This window comes from Bufo bufo, chromosome 2, assembly GCF_905171765.1.
Source record: "Bufo bufo chromosome 2, aBufBuf1.1, whole genome shotgun sequence".
NCBI classification, from domain to species: Eukaryota; Metazoa; Chordata; class Amphibia; order Anura; family Bufonidae; genus Bufo; species Bufo bufo.
In genome coordinates, this window is record NC_053390.1 from 436791947 (window position 1) to 436808847 (window position 16901).

General features: G+C 43.3%; 1 protein-coding gene across 1 annotated transcript in view; it reads left to right on the top strand.

Moving 5' to 3' along the window:
• TMEM38A (transmembrane protein 38A) overlaps nt 1-12289 on the top strand; it is a 55239-nt gene extending 42950 nt beyond the window's left edge. The window contains exons 5-6 of the mRNA XM_040417451.1: nt 904-1021; nt 11377-12289. Coding sequence (XP_040273385.1) covers nt 904-1021; nt 11377-11592 — 334 coding nt within the window. The 3' untranslated portion in view covers nt 11593-12289. The remainder of the gene's footprint in view (nt 1-903; nt 1022-11376) is intronic.
• The last annotated feature ends 4612 nt before the right edge of the window (nt 12290-16901 follow it).

Consider the following 16901-nt stretch of genomic DNA (forward strand, 5'->3'; position numbering starts at 1 on the left):
TTATTTTTTTTATATAAAGCTGATTGGCGTTGTCTGAATTTAAATCTGATTGGGGTTGACTGAATCCCAGGGGACACAAGGCATGCATAGAGGAGATGGGCATTAGAATAGTGGTGCTCCCAGCCTTCGGCCTGGACCCTTGTTGCTCAAATGAGCTAATTAGCATGAAAATAACAATGCTGATATCGCGGGAACGCTGCTTTGTACAAAGATAACTAAAGTATTGTTTTAATCAGCATGATCAGCCCTACCGGGCAATGTGGCTGGTTTAATAGGATTGATCATGCTGACAAAGGGTCTTTTAATGATCATGTAGTTCTTATATTTAAAGAGCACCTTGTATCCTCTCCTGACATGTCTGTTTTTAGCAACTACGTGCATCATTTGTAATAACAATTCTGGATAATCTGTTCTTATTACTCTTTGATGTGTCCCTGCAAAGTCTGACATTATCCAATCAGTGCTGCCAGAGTCAGTCTGTGCCGAGACACCCCCCCAACTGGAAACACCCACCTGGACCTTCATTACAAACTGCTAGTAATTAATTCATAACCTCTAGAAGGAATAATAAAGAAATCACACAACAGTCATAAGAATAGATGCTCCAGAATTGTTCTTACATGGGGAATGCAATAGTTACTAAAACAGACATGTCAGGAGAGGTTATAGGTCCTCTTTAAGTTCCACCATCATAATCATGTGGTTGGACAGCCTGCAAATATAAAAATACAATAAAAATGCAAATATACTCAATGATTACCCATTTTCTAAATCATCTATAAGTCATATACATAAAAAAATCTGAAAATACCATACTTACTTGACCCAATAGTACTTTTTAGCTATGTTTTTCTGTATTATTTTATTTATTTAGGTCTAATGTTCCTTTTTTGTTCCCTACAGCCCAACCAAGGCCAGTTTATACGGTGCTATCTTGTTCACTCTGCAGCAATCGCACTGGTTACCCATTTCCAAAGCGAACCTCATCTTTTTCTTTACTCTGTTTATGGCTACTTGCAAGGTATGACCTTAGTATGTTAATTCAAAATGTTAAGTTTTTCATGTCCAGTTAAAAATCTGTTTCCCCATAGAATGGTTGATCATAAAGTGGTCATTCCATGTAGACAAACTATTTCCATATGGTCCATTAGGGCTTAAGGACAGGGTTCCCCCCTCTGAATGTCTTTTAGGGTGCATTCAAACGACCATAGGGCCGCCGTGCCCATGTTGCTGACTGCAATGGATCCGCGATCTGCAAGATGCAGTGAAAGAGGGGACATGTTCTATCTTTTGCGGCACAGAGGCATGAACCCAGAAGCCCACTGTTTGCAGTCCACAACGTGGGCGCGGTGTGAATGCGGCCTAAAGCAAGTGTTGTCCTTATGGAACAGCCCCTTTAAAGCTGTTAAAAACTTTAATGTTGTTTTATGTTGTATATAAATGTCTGAAGACCTGCCCAATATTAATTCTCTCTGTGTGTAGTGTTATGAAGGATCCCTTTCTTGTATGAGTAGCTCTAAAAAATGTAGGCTATCTATAACAGCTATGTCCACCTCTGCAATCCTTTTTTTATTCATCGAATGCATCTGAAATGCAAAATGACGCAACTTTACAAATTCATTACAAATGTGCTACTGATTTGTGCCTATAGCTCCTATATATAATTATGCACCTCCATATGGTGACAGATCACAGACAACCCCAATGTAGCCTGGTCCTGCAGTCAATATGTCCTTTCTCTCCCTAGAATGGTTACCAATTTCTGCACGTGTTGTAGTTAGTGTGCTCACGCCTTACTCCTATTGAACTGATAATTACATTTTCATGAACATTAATGTTGCACAATGGTAACCACATGCCTTTTCTTTATTACTTGTCGATTCCCTTTCGCTATTGTTTATTCATTGTAATTCCTTGCAAGCACCAAAATTCAAAAAAAATTTAACTCATCTTCTCAAGCTACCGCTGATCCAGCAGTGCCACTTGGGTCTCTCTGCCAGGGCAGCAGCCATATAATGCTGAGGCCAGTGATTGGCTGGATGAGTAATGCGATGCCCATGCCAGCAAAAAGAAGTGGGGCAGAAGTGAGCATGGGAAGCCGGAGCATTTAACCACCTCAGCCCCCAGTGCTTAAACACCCTGAAAGACCAGGCCACTTTTTACACTTCTGACCTACACTACTTTCACCGTTTATTGCTCGGTCATGCAACTTACCACCCAAATGAATTTTACTTCCTTTTCTTCTCACTAATAGAGCTTTCATTTGGTGGTATTTCATTGCTGCTGACATTTTTACTTTTTTTGTTATTAATCGAAATTTAACGATTTTTTTGCAAAAAAATGACATTTTTCACTTTCAGTTGTAAAATTTTGCAAAAAAAACGAGATCCATATATAAATTTTGCTCTAAATTTATTGTTCTACATGTCTTTGATAAAAAAAAATGTTTGGGTAAAAAAAAAATGGTTTGGGTAAAAGTTATAGCGTTTACAAACTATGGTACAAAAATGTGAATTTCCGCTTTTTGAAGCAGCTCTGACTTTCTGAGCACCTGTCATGTTTCCTGAGGTTCTACAATGCCCAGACAGTACAAACACCCCACAAATGACCCCATTTCGGAAAGTACACACCCTAAGGTATTCGCTGATGGGCATAGTGAGTTCATAGAACTTTTTATTTTTTGTCACAAGTTAGCGGAAAATGATGATTTTTTATTTTATTTTATTTTTTCTTACAAAGTCTCATATTCCACTAACTTGTGACAAAAAATAAAAAGTTCTATGAACTCACTATGCCCATCACGAAATACCTTGGGGTGTCTTCTTTCCAAAATGGGGTCACTTGTGGGGTAGTTATACTGTCCTGGCATTCTAGGGGCCCAAATGTGTGGTAAGGAGTTTGAAATCAAATTCTGTAAAAAATGACCAGTGAAATCCGAAAGGTGCTCTTTGGAATATGGGCCCCTTTGCCCACCTAGGCTGCAAAAAAGTGTCACACATCTGGTATCTCTGTATTCAGGAGAAGTTGAGGAATGTGTTTTGGGGTGTCTTTTTACATATACCCATGCTGGGTGAGAGAAATATCTTGGCAAAAGACAACTTTTCCCATTTTTTTTATACAAAGTTGGCATTTGACCAAGATATTTATCTCACCCAGCATGGGTATATGTAAAAAGACACCCCAAAACACATTCCTCAACTCCTCCTGAATACAGAGATACCAGATGTGTGACACTTTTTTGCAGCCTAGGTGGGCAAAGGGGCCCATATTCCAAAGAGCACCTTTCGTATTTCACTGGTCATTTTTTACAGAATTTGATTTCAAACTCCTTACCACACATTTGGGCCCCTAGAATGCCAGGGCAGTATAACTACCCCACAAGTGACCCCATTTTGGAAAGAAGACACCCCAAGGTATTCCGTGAGGGGCATGGCGAGTTCCTAGAATTTTTTATTTTTTGTCACAAGTTAGTGGAAAATGATGATTTTATTTTTTATTTTTTTTTCATACAAAGTCTCATATTCCACTAACTTGTGACAAAAAATAAAAACTTCCATGAACTCACTATGCCCATCAGCGAATACCTTGGGGTCTCTTCTTTCGAAAATGGGGTCACTTGTGGGGTAGTTATACTTCCCTGGCATTCTAGGGGCCCAAATGTGTGGTAAGGAGTTTGAAATCAAATTCTGTAAAAAATGACCAGTGAAATCCGAAAGGTGCTCTTTGGAATATGGGCCCCTTTGCCCACCTAGGCTGCAAAAAAGTGTCACACATCTGGTATCTCTGTATTCAGGAGAAGTTGAGGAATGTGTTTTGGGGTGTCTTTTTACATATACCCATGCTGGGTGAGATAAATATCTTGGTCAAATGCCAACTTTGTATAAAAAAATGGGAAAAGTTGTCTTTTGCCAAGATATTTCTCTCACCCAGCATGGGTATATGTAAAATGACACCCCAAAACACATTCCCCAACTTCTCCTGAGTACGGAGATACCAGATGTGTGACACTTTTTTGCAGCCTAGGTGGGCAAAGGGGCCCATATTCCAAAGAGCACCTTTCGGATTTCACTGGTCATTTTTTACAGAATTTGATTTCAAACTCCTTACCACACATTTGGGCCCCTAGAATGCCAGGGCAGTATAACTACCCCACAAGTGACCCCATTTTGGAAAGAAGAGACCCCAAGGTATTCGCTGATGGGCATAGTGAGTTCATGGAAGTTTTTATTTTTTGTCACAAGTTAGTGGAATATGAGACTTTGTATGAAAAAAAAAAAAAAATCATCATTTTCCACTAACTTGTGACAAAAAATAAAAAATTCTAGGAACTCGCCATGCACCTCACGGAATACCTTGCGGTGTCTTCTTTCCAAAATGGGGTCACTTGTGGGGTAGTTATACTGCACCGGCATTCTAGGGGCCCAAATGTGTGGTAAGGAGTTTGAAATCAAATTCTGTAAAAAATGACCAGTGAAATCCGAAAGGTGCTCTTTGGAATATGGGCCCCTTTGCCCACCTAGGCTGCAAAAAAGTGTCACACATCTGGTATCTCCGTACTCAGGAGAAGTTGGGGAATGTGTTTTGGGGTGTCATTTTACATATACCCATGCTGGGTGAGAGAAATATCTTGGCAAAAGACAACTTTTCCCATTTTTTTATTCAAAGTTGGCATTTGACCAAGATATTTATCTAACCCAGCATGGGTATATGTAAACAGACACCCCAAAACACATTCTTCAACTTCTCCTGAATACAGAGATACCAGATGTGTGACACTTTTTTGCAGCCTAGGTGGGCAAAGGTGCCCAAATTCCTTTTAGGAGGGCATTTTTAGACATTTGGATACCAGACTTCTTCTCACGCTTTGGGGCCCCTAAAATGCCAGGGCAGTATAAATACCCCACATGTGACCCCATTTTGGAAATAAGACACCCCAAGGTATTCAATGAGGGGCATGGCGAGTTCATATAAAAAAAAATTTTTGCCACAAGTTAGCGGAAATTGATTTTTTTGATTTTGTTCTCACAAAGTCTCCCTTTCCGCTAACTTGGGACAAAAATTTCAATCTTTCATGGACTCAATATGCCCCTCAGCGAATACCTTGGGGTGTCTTCTTTCCAAAATGGTGTTATTTGTGGGGTGTTTGTACTGCCCTGGCATTTGAGGGTCTCCGCAATCATTACATGTATGCCCAGCATTAGGAGTTTCTGCTATTCTCCTTATATTGAGCATACAGGTAATGAGATTTTTTTTTTCCGTTCAGCCTCTGGGCTGAAAGAAAAAAATGAACGGCACAGATTTCTTCATTCGCATCGATCAATGTGGATGAAAAAATCTCTGCCAAAAAAAGAAAAAGGAGGGGAAAGGCGTCTGCCAGGACATAGGAGCTCCGCCCAACATCCATACCCACTTAGCTCGTATGCCCTGGCAAACCCGATTTCTCCATTCACATCAATCGATGTGGATGAATAAATCATTGCCTGGATTTTTTTTTTTATATATACAAAGTGTTTGCCAAAGTATATGAACACCGCCACCTCCTCAGCTCATATGCCTCGGCAAACGTATCTTTTACTGCAGAGGAGAAATCTCGTCTTGCAGCGCCGCATACACCGACTTGCGTGTAATCTGACAGCAGCGCAATGCTTCTGTCCGAATGCACATCAGTGCTGCAGCTAGTCGATCGGTTGGTCCACCTGGAAGGTAAAAAAAACAAAACAAAAAAGAAAAAACCAGGCCGCAACGCAATAACTTTATTAACTTTAGAACAGAACATATTAACTTTTTTTTAAACTTTTTTAACTTTTTTACTTACCGGTAATTTTTTTTTTGTTTAGTTTTTTTTACCTTTATAGAACAAACCTCTCCTTCCCCATGGGACAATGTGCAAAGCGCAAATCGCCCAAAGATGTGGCAAAGTACGTTATGCACTTTATCCCAGGTGAAAGGAGAGGTTTGCAGCAGCTGTGAGTAAAAGGGCCCTAATAGCCCTGTGTGCCTGTCCTGTGAGATGCAATCCCTATGCTAGGTGTACCTGTGTGTGGTACTTCCGGAAACACTCACCAAAGCATAGGGCAGGGTGGTCAGGACAGTCAGGACAGAAATAGCGGGTGTCACGCCTTATTCCACTCCTGCTACAGACACGACATCTTTTTCGGGGTGACGGTTGGGTTGAGGTACCAGGAACGACACTGGGGAAATGTTGCTCGTGTAGACGGCTAACTACACTGGTGGATGGGGCCACGGAACCTCCTGGGTAAAGGAGGTTCTCGATGATCTCTTCCTGGAATTTGAGGAAGGATCCTGTTCTCCCAGCCTTACTGTATAGAACAAAACTATTATACAGCGCCAATTGAATTAAATATACAAACACCTTCTTATACCAGCGTCTGGTTCTGCGGGAAACTAAATACGGAGACAACATCTGGTCATTGAAGTCCACCCCTCCCATGAGCGCATTATAGTCGTGGACACAGAGGGGCTTTTCAATGACACGGGTTGCTCGCTCAATTTGGATTGTCGTGTCTGCGTGAATGGAGGAGAGCATGTAAACGTCACACTTGTCTCTCCATTTCACCGCGAGCAGTTCTTCGTTACACAAGGCAGCCCTCTGCCCCCTTGCAAGACGGGTGGTTACAAGCCGTTGGGGGAAGCCCACGCGACTAGTTCGCGCGGTGCCACAGGCGCAAATCCGTTCTAGAAACAAATGCCTAAAGAGGGCCACACTTGTGTAAAAATTGTCCACATAAAGATGGTACCCCTTGCCGAATAAGGGTGACACCAAGTCCCAGACTGTCTTCCCACTGCTCCCCAGACCGGCTCCAGGGTCTGATCTTTTCCCTCATAGATCCGAAATTTGTGGGTATAGCCTGTGGCCCTTTCACAGAGCTTATACAATTTGACCCCATACCGGGCACGCTTGCTTGGGATGTATTGTTTGAAGCCAAGGCGCCCGGTAAAATGTATTAGGGACTCGTCTACGCAGATGTTTTGCTCGGGGGTATACAAATCTGCAAATTTCTGGTTGAAATGGTCTATGAGGGGCCGAATTTTGTGGAGCCGGTCAAAAGCTGGGTGGCCTCTGGGACGGGAGGTGGTGTTGTTGCTAAAATGCAGGAAACGGAGGATGGCCTCAAATCGTGCCCTGGACATAGCAGCAGAGAACATGGGCATGTGATGAATCGTGTTCGTGGACCAATTTGACCGCAATTCATGCTTTTTTGTCAGGCCCATGTTGAGGAGAAGGCCCAAAAAAATTTTAAGTTCGGAAACTTGGACTGGTTTCCACCGGAAAGGCTAGGCATAAAAGCTTCCCGGGTTGGCGGATATAAATTGTGTGGCATACCGGTTTGTCTCTGCCACGACTAAGTCCAAGAGCTCCGCAGTCAAGAACAGCTCAAAAAATCCCAGGGCCGAACCGATTTGAGCCGTCTCAACCCGAACTCCAGACTGGGCGGTGAAAGGGGGAACTACAGGTGCGGCTGAAGTTGGTGACTGCCAATCAGGGTTTGCCAGCACCTCAGGGATTCTAGGGGCTCTACGGGCCTGTCTGTGTGGTGGCTGCGACGGGGTAACTACTGCACGTGCCACCGTACCAGCTTCAACTGCCCTTCTGGTGCTCGCCACGTCACCATGTTGTACGGCAGTGCTGGTACTAGGTCCAGGGAGGGCTGCGCTGCTGGTGTATGCCTCACCACGTGATCCGGCAGCGACAGCCCCACTCTGCTGCTCTTGAAGCGGATCCTGCATAACCTGTGGTCTAGCGACACGGGGCCGGGTACGCCTGGTGCTGCCAGGGACCTCAACCTCCTCGTCCGAACTTTGGGTCAGAGAGCCACTGCTTTCTACAGGTTCATATTCTGACCCGCTAGATTCGTCAGATGAGGGTTCCCACTCCTCATCCGACTGGGTCAGAATCCTGTAGGCCTCTTCAGAAGAATACCCCCTGTTTGACATTTTGGACTACTAAATTTAGGGGTATTCCCTGAGACTACCCAAGAAAAAAAGCAAGCCTGTCTTACAAAGGGGAGGCTAGCGAAGTACCGGAGGCCGCTGCGGTTGATAAAAAATATCAAAACTGATTTTTTTATCGCCGCAGTGCGTGTAAAATGAATGTGCAGTGATCAAAAAATATATATTTTTTGTCACTGCGGTGGGGCGGGCGTGGGTGAACGCACGTGTGGGCGACCGATCAGGCCTGATCGGGCAAACACTGCGTTTTGGGTGGAGGGCGAGCTAAGGTGACACTAATACTATTATAGATCTGACCGTGATCAGTTTTGATCACTTACAGATACTATAAAAGTACAAATGCTGATTAGCGATACGCTAAACAGCGAATAAGTGACTGTGGTGCGGTGGGCTGGGCGCTAACTCACGCTAAACTACCTAACCAAGGGGCCTAAACTATCCCTAAAACCTAACAGCCAATACTAGTGAAAAAAAAAAAGTGACAGTTTACACTGATCACTTTTTTTCCTTTCAATAGTGATTGACAGGGGCGATCAAAGGGGTGATCAAAGGGTTAATTGGGGTGCAGGGGGGTGATCTGGGGCTAAGGTGTAGTGTTTGGTGTACTCACAGTTCAGTCTGCTCCTCTGCTGGATCCAACCGACGAAAAGGACCAGCAGAGGAGCAGACAAGCCATATAACAGATCATATTTACTAATATGATCTGTTATATGACTTTTGATTGGATTTTTTGAAAATCGCCAGCCTGCCAGCCAATGATTGTTGCTGGCAGGCTGGTGACGAACTTGTTCTTTTAATTTTGCCGGCCCGCGATGCGCATGCGCGGGCCGGCTTTGAGCGAAATCTCGCGTCTCGCGAGATGACGCGTATATGCGTGATTGTGCGCAGCGCTGCCACCTCCGGAACGCGAATCTGCGTTAGGCGGTCCGGAGGTGGTTAAAGGGCTTCTGTCAGCCCACTAAACAGTTTTTTTTTTTGTTTACCAATAATCCCTATACTGCGAGCTCTGCATACATAAGTTAAATAATCATTTTGGTTCAGTAGAATTTGATAAAAAGCTATTTTTAAAATATGCAAATTACCTTGCTACCAGCAAGTAGGGCGGCTACTTGCTGGTAGCAGCCGCATCCTCCGATCCTAATGACGCCCCCTCCGCATTGTGATTGACAGGGCCAGGGAACGGAAACGTTCTCTGCTGGCCCTGCCTGTTAGCATTCAAAATCTGGCGCCTGCGCCGCGGCCGTACCTATCTTCAATCTGCGCAGGCGCACTGAGAGGCAGCCACTCGCTCGGCCGCTCCATCCTCAATGCGCCTGCGCCGATGACGTCACATCTACACCCGGCCCAGGCGCATTGAGGAGCAAGTGGCCGCCTCTCAGTGCGCCTGCGCAGATTGAAGATAGGTACGGCCGCGGCGCAGGCGCCAGATTTTGAATGCTAACAGGCAGGGCCAGCAGAGAACGATTCCGTTCCTTGGCCCTGTCAATCACAATACGGAGGGGGCGTCATTAGGATCGGAGGATGCGGCTGCTACCAGCAAGTAGCCGCCCTACTTGCTGGTAGCAAGGTAATTTGCATATTTTAAAAATAGCTTTTTATCAAATTCTACTGAACCAAAATGATTATTTAACTTATGTATGCAGAGCTCGCAGTATAGGGATTATTAGTAAACAAACAAAAAAAAAATGTTTAGTGGGCTGACAGAAGCCCTTTAAGGGCATGTAGGAACAAACCACAGAGTAATAAGTGCAACGTGCCACTCCCCAGGGCCAATCGTGGTTTATCAGAATGATGAGTGGTGTGGTGCGGCCTCAATAGTTTTCTGTGTGTCATGGTGCTCCTACCTAGACACTGTCACTCCCCAGGGTTAGGCTCCGAAGCAATAAAGGGGAGAATAATGGTGGAGGTGGAGAAATAGTCGTGTCCAGGCTTTCATAAAGTTTAATAGCTTTACTTGAATCAACTTGCATCCGTACAAGAAGTGGTGTTTCTCTTGGTTTCAGCAGGTTTTTGCATAAACTGGCAGGCAGTCTTGAATATTCTGCTTTCTCTCCCTGCTGTGCTAAACTCGGCTTTAGTCTGGTTGCTGGACTTTAGGGCTGTTCTGGTACCTTTGGAATGGGGTGCCTTTGGCTGTTGACCCCCTCACAACACTCTGTCGGTTAATCTGTAAGGAGTCAGGGTGATTCTGATCTCCTTCCAACTCTAGACTAGACTGCACTAAGACTTACTGAAAACTTCCTGCAACCCCTCCCTTGGTAATAAACGGGACTAGCCCACTTCTGCCCAAAAGGGGGTAATGGAATGGTAAGTTCCATTCTATCTAAAGATCTCTCTGCCATATATCCGCTGCCACCTGATGGTGAACCAGGCTTATTACATGTACAAAACAGTTTCATAGCAACAATTTCAATGCACAGTGACAAAGTACTTGGAATCCATGCACAGATGGCATTATGGTTAGCAATTAAAGACAGTAGCAGGGTATAGGAATGGTAATACCACTCTGGGGTATTACATAAGTATGATTTATACATAGGTATGTGTCAGTGGTAGTTTGGGGCAATAAATATTGGTTGAAAGGGTTGTCTCACTTCAGCAAATGGCATTTATCATGTAGACAAAGTTAATACAAGGCACTCACTAATGTATTTTGATTGTCCATATTACCTCCTTTGCTGGCTTCATTCATTTTTCCATCAAACTCTGCTCATATACAGGGGTTATGACCACCCTACAATCCAGCAGCGGTGGCCATGCTTTGCACACTATTGGAGAATGTGTCAGCCTTTCTAGTGGCTGGGACAGCGGGGGTGTGCATAGGACGGAACTTTTTCCTATAGTGTGCAAACATGGCCACCACTGATGGATTGCAGGGTGGTCATAACCATGGAAACGAGCAGTGTATAATGTGATGGAAAAATGAATTCAGCCAGTGAAGAAGGCAATATGGACAATCACAATACATTAGTAAGTGCCTTGTATAAACTTTGTCTACATGATGAATGCCACTTGCTGAAGCATGAGGGGTTGTCCAACCCCTATAATGACCCCCCCCCCAATGCCCAAGCCCTGATATAGGTTATACTTACCCCACTCCCCAGTACCCGCGTCTCTCCTGATGCCCCCACGGTGGCCACTGCATCTCCCCATCGCGCAGATCAAAACATCTGTGACGGGGAAGAGCCCCCCTAGCGTCACCTGCAATGGTGTTGGATAACCCCTTTAAGGCTTATATTTAAATATTAAGGACTGTATTTTTCATACTTTCTGATATTCTCACAACATAAGTAATAGATCTTTAATGTTTTCTGCATTGATGTCATGGATTCATAAGACAAGCTATTCTAATTCTGTGTTTGATGTATTGACTACCATTATATATTTCCCTTTTCCTCCATGCAGATCTACATGACAGCAAGTCACTCTCATGGATCACCTTTTGCTCTCCTGGAGAACTGCATCTGCCCTATCATTTTTGGTGCTGCAAACGGTGACCATAATGGCCATGAGGACCATCATCACCATCATGATGACCATGAGGTGTCCCATTCAAGTGCAAAATCCAAAGAAGAGCTGAATGAGGGTACTCGCAAGAGAAAAGTGAAAAAGGCTGAGTGAGGGGATCTTGATTGGGTCACCATGACTTACAATTAATGTGTCGTAAACCTCAGCCTTTTATTTAGATTTTTTTTAGTTTGGTCAGAATGGGCATCCTGCAAGGTAATTACTGGATTTTTTTTTGCCTCAAATGACAACCATCAATGAACAAATGGACTGGTAGAGAGATACAGGGACATTTTATTTGCATATTATCCTTTATGTATCTGTTTAGCCACCTTGCAGTGTGAGATCTTAAGCTGAATACAACACAAAAGATCCCATTCCTTTTAATAATGGCCTCATTTGGGATTTAGCAATTTCCATCCATCCATTATTCAGATATTAGTGTTCTTTAATGTGAAGATCACTGAATAATCTAATATTTTAGATCTATTAGAGCAGATTAAATAATCACTTGGAGCTTGGAACATCTTTAAAATTCCTTTTTATATGTTATGCTTTCATAAATTCTATTTTGTGAAAAAGACAGAAAATGTGTTATATTTATTAAAACTACACTAAATTAATGGCAGATTATTATTTTTAAATTATCATAACATTTTTCTCATATATAACTGAATTTGTACAAACCTTCATAGCTCTAGGGGAGGAAGTAACATTGTTTCATACTTTTTGGCCTTTTAAGTTAAATCTATAAACTTTTGTAAAAGTCCAGCATTTGGTGACTCAAAATGAATAAAGATGTTTTAAAGACTGAATATACATTCTTCTAAGGGTAACTAAGTTTTAGAGCTTCTCACAAATTAACTTTTGGGAACACTGTGAGGATCCATTCCAGCCTCCCACAATGCCCTGGTCTGCTTATATAGACTTCTAGCTCTCCCAGTATGCTGATCCTGCATGAAGCCTGGGGGCGTGTCCTAATACAGGCAGTCTGCCAGTACTATACTGCTCTAGACTTCCTTTGCCATACTTCTAGACTAATCACCAGTGAGCCCTAACCTGATCCTTGCCCCTATCGTCAGCATACATGGTGTGTAGGAGACAGTTTATAGCACACAGATCTAATATACATTATCATGCCAGCATAATCATTGCAGGTCACAGAAGTCAGTTTATTGTGGAGCGGTAGAGTTTATGAAGGGAAAGATTCAGAACACAAGGACACTTATTGATTACAGCACAGGCAGGGCAAGGACTATGTAAACTGATGCAGAGTCAGTTCAGTAAGGGATGATGACTAATAAAAAAGCTAAAACCAACACATATAGAGGCACTCAAGCATTTCAGATGTGGAAGATGTGGTATCATACACAGAAAACGCAGTCTCAGATGCTGAGCATTCTGTAGCATTCAAGCTCTGAGCCCTGGATGGGGAAGAGGCCTCTGCACTGAGCTCTGAAGCCAGCCAGTGAAGAAAGACAGACCCACTTCCCTCAGTTACTCTAGGCAGCTAGATTCACCTAGCAACAGTAAATAGAAAGCAAAATTGCTAGAAGGGAGACCCCTAGTAGCAGAGATTTCAGAAGTGTCTTTAGGATGGATAACATAAAAATATGTAATCAGGGAAAGGGAGTGTTCCATAGTATTGGCGCATAGCAAATGTGGTGCCAATATTCAAAAAAAGGTCCAAAAACAGAGCGTGAAAACTATAGGCCGGTAAGTTTAACATCTGTCGTGGGTAAACTGTTTGAAGGTTTTCTAAGAGATGCTATCTTGGAGTACCTCAATGAAAATAAGCAAATAACGCCATATCAGCATGGCTTCATGAAGGATCGGTCATGTCAAAGTAATTTAATTAGTTGCTATGAGGAGGTAAGTTCTAGACTTGACTGCTGCGAGTCAATGGATGTCGTATATCTGGACTTCTCCAAAGCATTTGACACTGTACCACATGAAAGGTTAGTATATAAAATGAGAATGCGTGGACTGTCTGCATGTGGGTAAGTAACTGGCTGAGTGATAGAAAACAGAGGGTGGTTATTAACGGTACACACTCAGATTGGGTCACTGTCACTAGTGGAGTACCTCAGGGGTCAGTATTGGGCCCTATTGTCTTCAATATATTTATTAATGATCTTGTAGGATTGCACAGTAAAATATCAATTTTTGCAGTTGACATTAAACTGTGTAAAGTAATTGACACGGAAGAGGACAGTATACTGCTACAGATGGATCTGGATAGATTGGAGGCTTGGATAGAGAAGTGACAGATGAGGTTTAAAGAGGACCTTTCACTAGTTTAAAAACTAAAAACTAACTATATCAGTGGGCAGAGCGGCGCCCAGGGGTCCCCCTGCACTTACTAGTATGTCTGGGCACCGCTCCGTTCGCCCGGTATAGGCTCCGGTGTCTGTAGCTCCCTCTGTTGTACTGGGCAGAGTTTTTGCACATGGGAAAGAAATAATGCAAGTCACCTGTACATAACAAATAGTAAAACACTGGGTAACACTGACATGGGAAAGGACCTAGTAATTTTATTGAACAGCAAACTTAACTGTAGAAACCAGTGTCAGGCAGCTGCTGCCAAGGCCAATAAGATAACGGGTTGCATCAAAAGGGGCATAGAACACAGTCCTACCACTTTACAAATCACTAGTCAAACCACACATGGAGTACTGTGTTCAGTTCTGGGCTCCTGTGAACAAGGCAGACATAGCAGAGCTGTAGAGGGTTCAGAGGAGGGAAACTAAAGTAATAACTGGAATGGGGGGGGGGGGGACTACAATACTCTTAAAGATTATCAAAATGAGGGTTATTCACTTTAGAAAAAAGACGACTGAGGGGAGATCTAATAACTATGTATAAATATATCAGGGGTCAGTACAGAAATCTCTCCCATCATCTATTTATCCCCGTGACTGTGAGGAGGAGACATCCCCTGCGTCTGGGGGAAAGAAGGTTCGCACACAAACATAGAAGAGGATTCTTTACGCTAAGAGCAATGAGACTATGGAACTCTCTGCCTGAGGAGGTGATGATGGTGAGTTCACTAAAAGAGTTCAAGAGGAGCCAAGATGTGTAAAAATATTGCAGGCTATAGCTACTAGTGATGGACGAACATCGCCGGGACGATTCGCAAACGCCCTCGCGAACACGATCAAATGTTTGCGAACTGCAAGTTCGCGGCAGGCCCCATTCACTTTAATGGCAGGGGAACCTGAAAAACCTTCAGGTCATATTTGCAGCCACCAAATACTTACAATAAGTGCACAAATCATCCCACAACATGAACAATGACATACCAGAGGGGGATCAATGGCAAAAATTCCCACAAAAAATATGTATTTTAATCAAGGGCCATTTTTATGCATCTTAAAGGGAAACTCAAAAATGGGCCATGCTGGAGCCTAGAAAAATTATATTTTAGGCCACGGGAATACAGGCCCCAAACATTAGGCATTCACCAGACAGAAAACATCAAGTGATTATGTGGTCGGAGGTATATTAGACTGTCAATGAATATCAATTTTACTGCAGGCCAGTGTACTACAGGCCCCAAAAATTATTCATTCACCGGACAGAAAACATCATGTGATTATGTGGCTGGAGGTATATTAGACGGTCATTGGATATCAATTTCACTGCAGGTCAGTACAAATACATGTCAAATACATATCTTTAAAAGAACAAAAAATATAAATTGAATTAAAAACATGGCTAACGAAATCCCCCTTCTTGAAAACCCCACAAATTATATTGAAATTCGATAACACGTGGTCGTCACAGGTTTTGAATTCCTCCGAGGTCCCAAACATTAGGCATTCACCGGACAGAAAAGGCCTTTTATGCCGCTGTATTTACATAAGACAGGGACCATTATTTGTTCTGGGTGGTGGCGGATATGTGTGGGCTGGCATGAGAAAATTAAATTAAACTTGGTCGTCACAGGTGTTGAATTCCTCCGAGATCCATGCCTCGTTAATTTTTGTAAATGTGAGGTTGTCCACACTGTAGTGAGCTAGGCGAGTGCGCTTATCGGTCATGATCCCCCCTTCTGCGGACAGGACACTCGACAAGGGGCAAGCCGAGAGTTCCATGGCAAATTGTGCCAGCTCTGGCCACAGGTCAAGCTTGCACACCCAGTAGTCAAGGGGTTCCTCGCTTCTCAGAGCGTCCACATCGGCCGTTAACCCAATGTGTGGACACCTGTCGGTCTAGGCCAGTGATGGCGAACCTATGGCACGGGTGCCAGAGGCAGCACTCAGAGCCCTCTCTGTGGGCACCCACACCCTAGAAAAATCTATGGTGTACCAATACGCCTTAGACTTTTCCTGCCATTCATCAGCGCAGGGCGCACTATGAACAGCACAGGCCGCTCACTGAATGTAGGCCGGCTATTATGGCTAAATATTAAAGTACATGGAAGATATACTATATCGGACTATAGTATTCAGGTTACATTGCCGTGTTGGCACTTTGCGATAAATAAGTGGGTTTTGGGCTGCAGTTTCGGCATGCGGTCTCTAAAAGGTTTGCCATCACTGGTCTAGGCTATCCGGAGGGCAGCTGTTGATGGGTTGGCTGCAAGAATGATCTCATATCCGAAGTGACAACACATCTTCAAACCGCCCTCTTCTTACATGCGCTGTAGGATTGGTACTCACAATTGTTTCTCTGTGGGTGTAAATTCCTCTGCCAGCACCCGCAACAGCAGAATGCAGCATCTCTTGCAGCAAGGCATGGAAATCCTGCATTCTGACTTCCCTCTGTGATGCTGGTAACATGTCTGCCATTTTCGTAACAACCGCCGGGCGAACCGCAACGCCATCTCTAATAGCTACTAGAGATGGGTTGTTGATCCAGGGAGTTATTCTAATTGTCTGACTGGAGTTCGTATGGAATTTTTTCCCCTTAAATGAGGAAAATTGGCTTCTACCTCACAGTTTTTTTTTGCCTTCCTCTGGATCAACTTGCAGGGTAACAGGCTGAACTGGATGGACAGATATCTTTTTTCAGCCTTATATACTATGTTACTTTGTTACTATGTAAAGTGATTTGTCCAGGTTCATCTACAGTGACATTTGAGAATAAGTTATTTGAAAAGTTAGTGCCCTTTAAAGGGAATGTGTCATCAGAAAATGACCTGCTATTTAACCTCTTGGGGACACAGGGGACCCAGTGCTATTACACTTTTTGTGATGTAAGGTGACAAAAAAATAGCTTTTTTTGTCACCTTACATAACAAAAAGTGTAATAGCAAGCAATCAAAAAGTCATATGCACCCCAAAATAGTGTCAATAAAACCGTCCTCTCATCCCGCTAAAGACAATAGGCTAAAAATAAAAAAATAAACTGACTCTCAGACTATGGAGATAATAAGATGTTTTTTTTTTGTTTGTTTAAAAAAGGATATTATAGTGTAA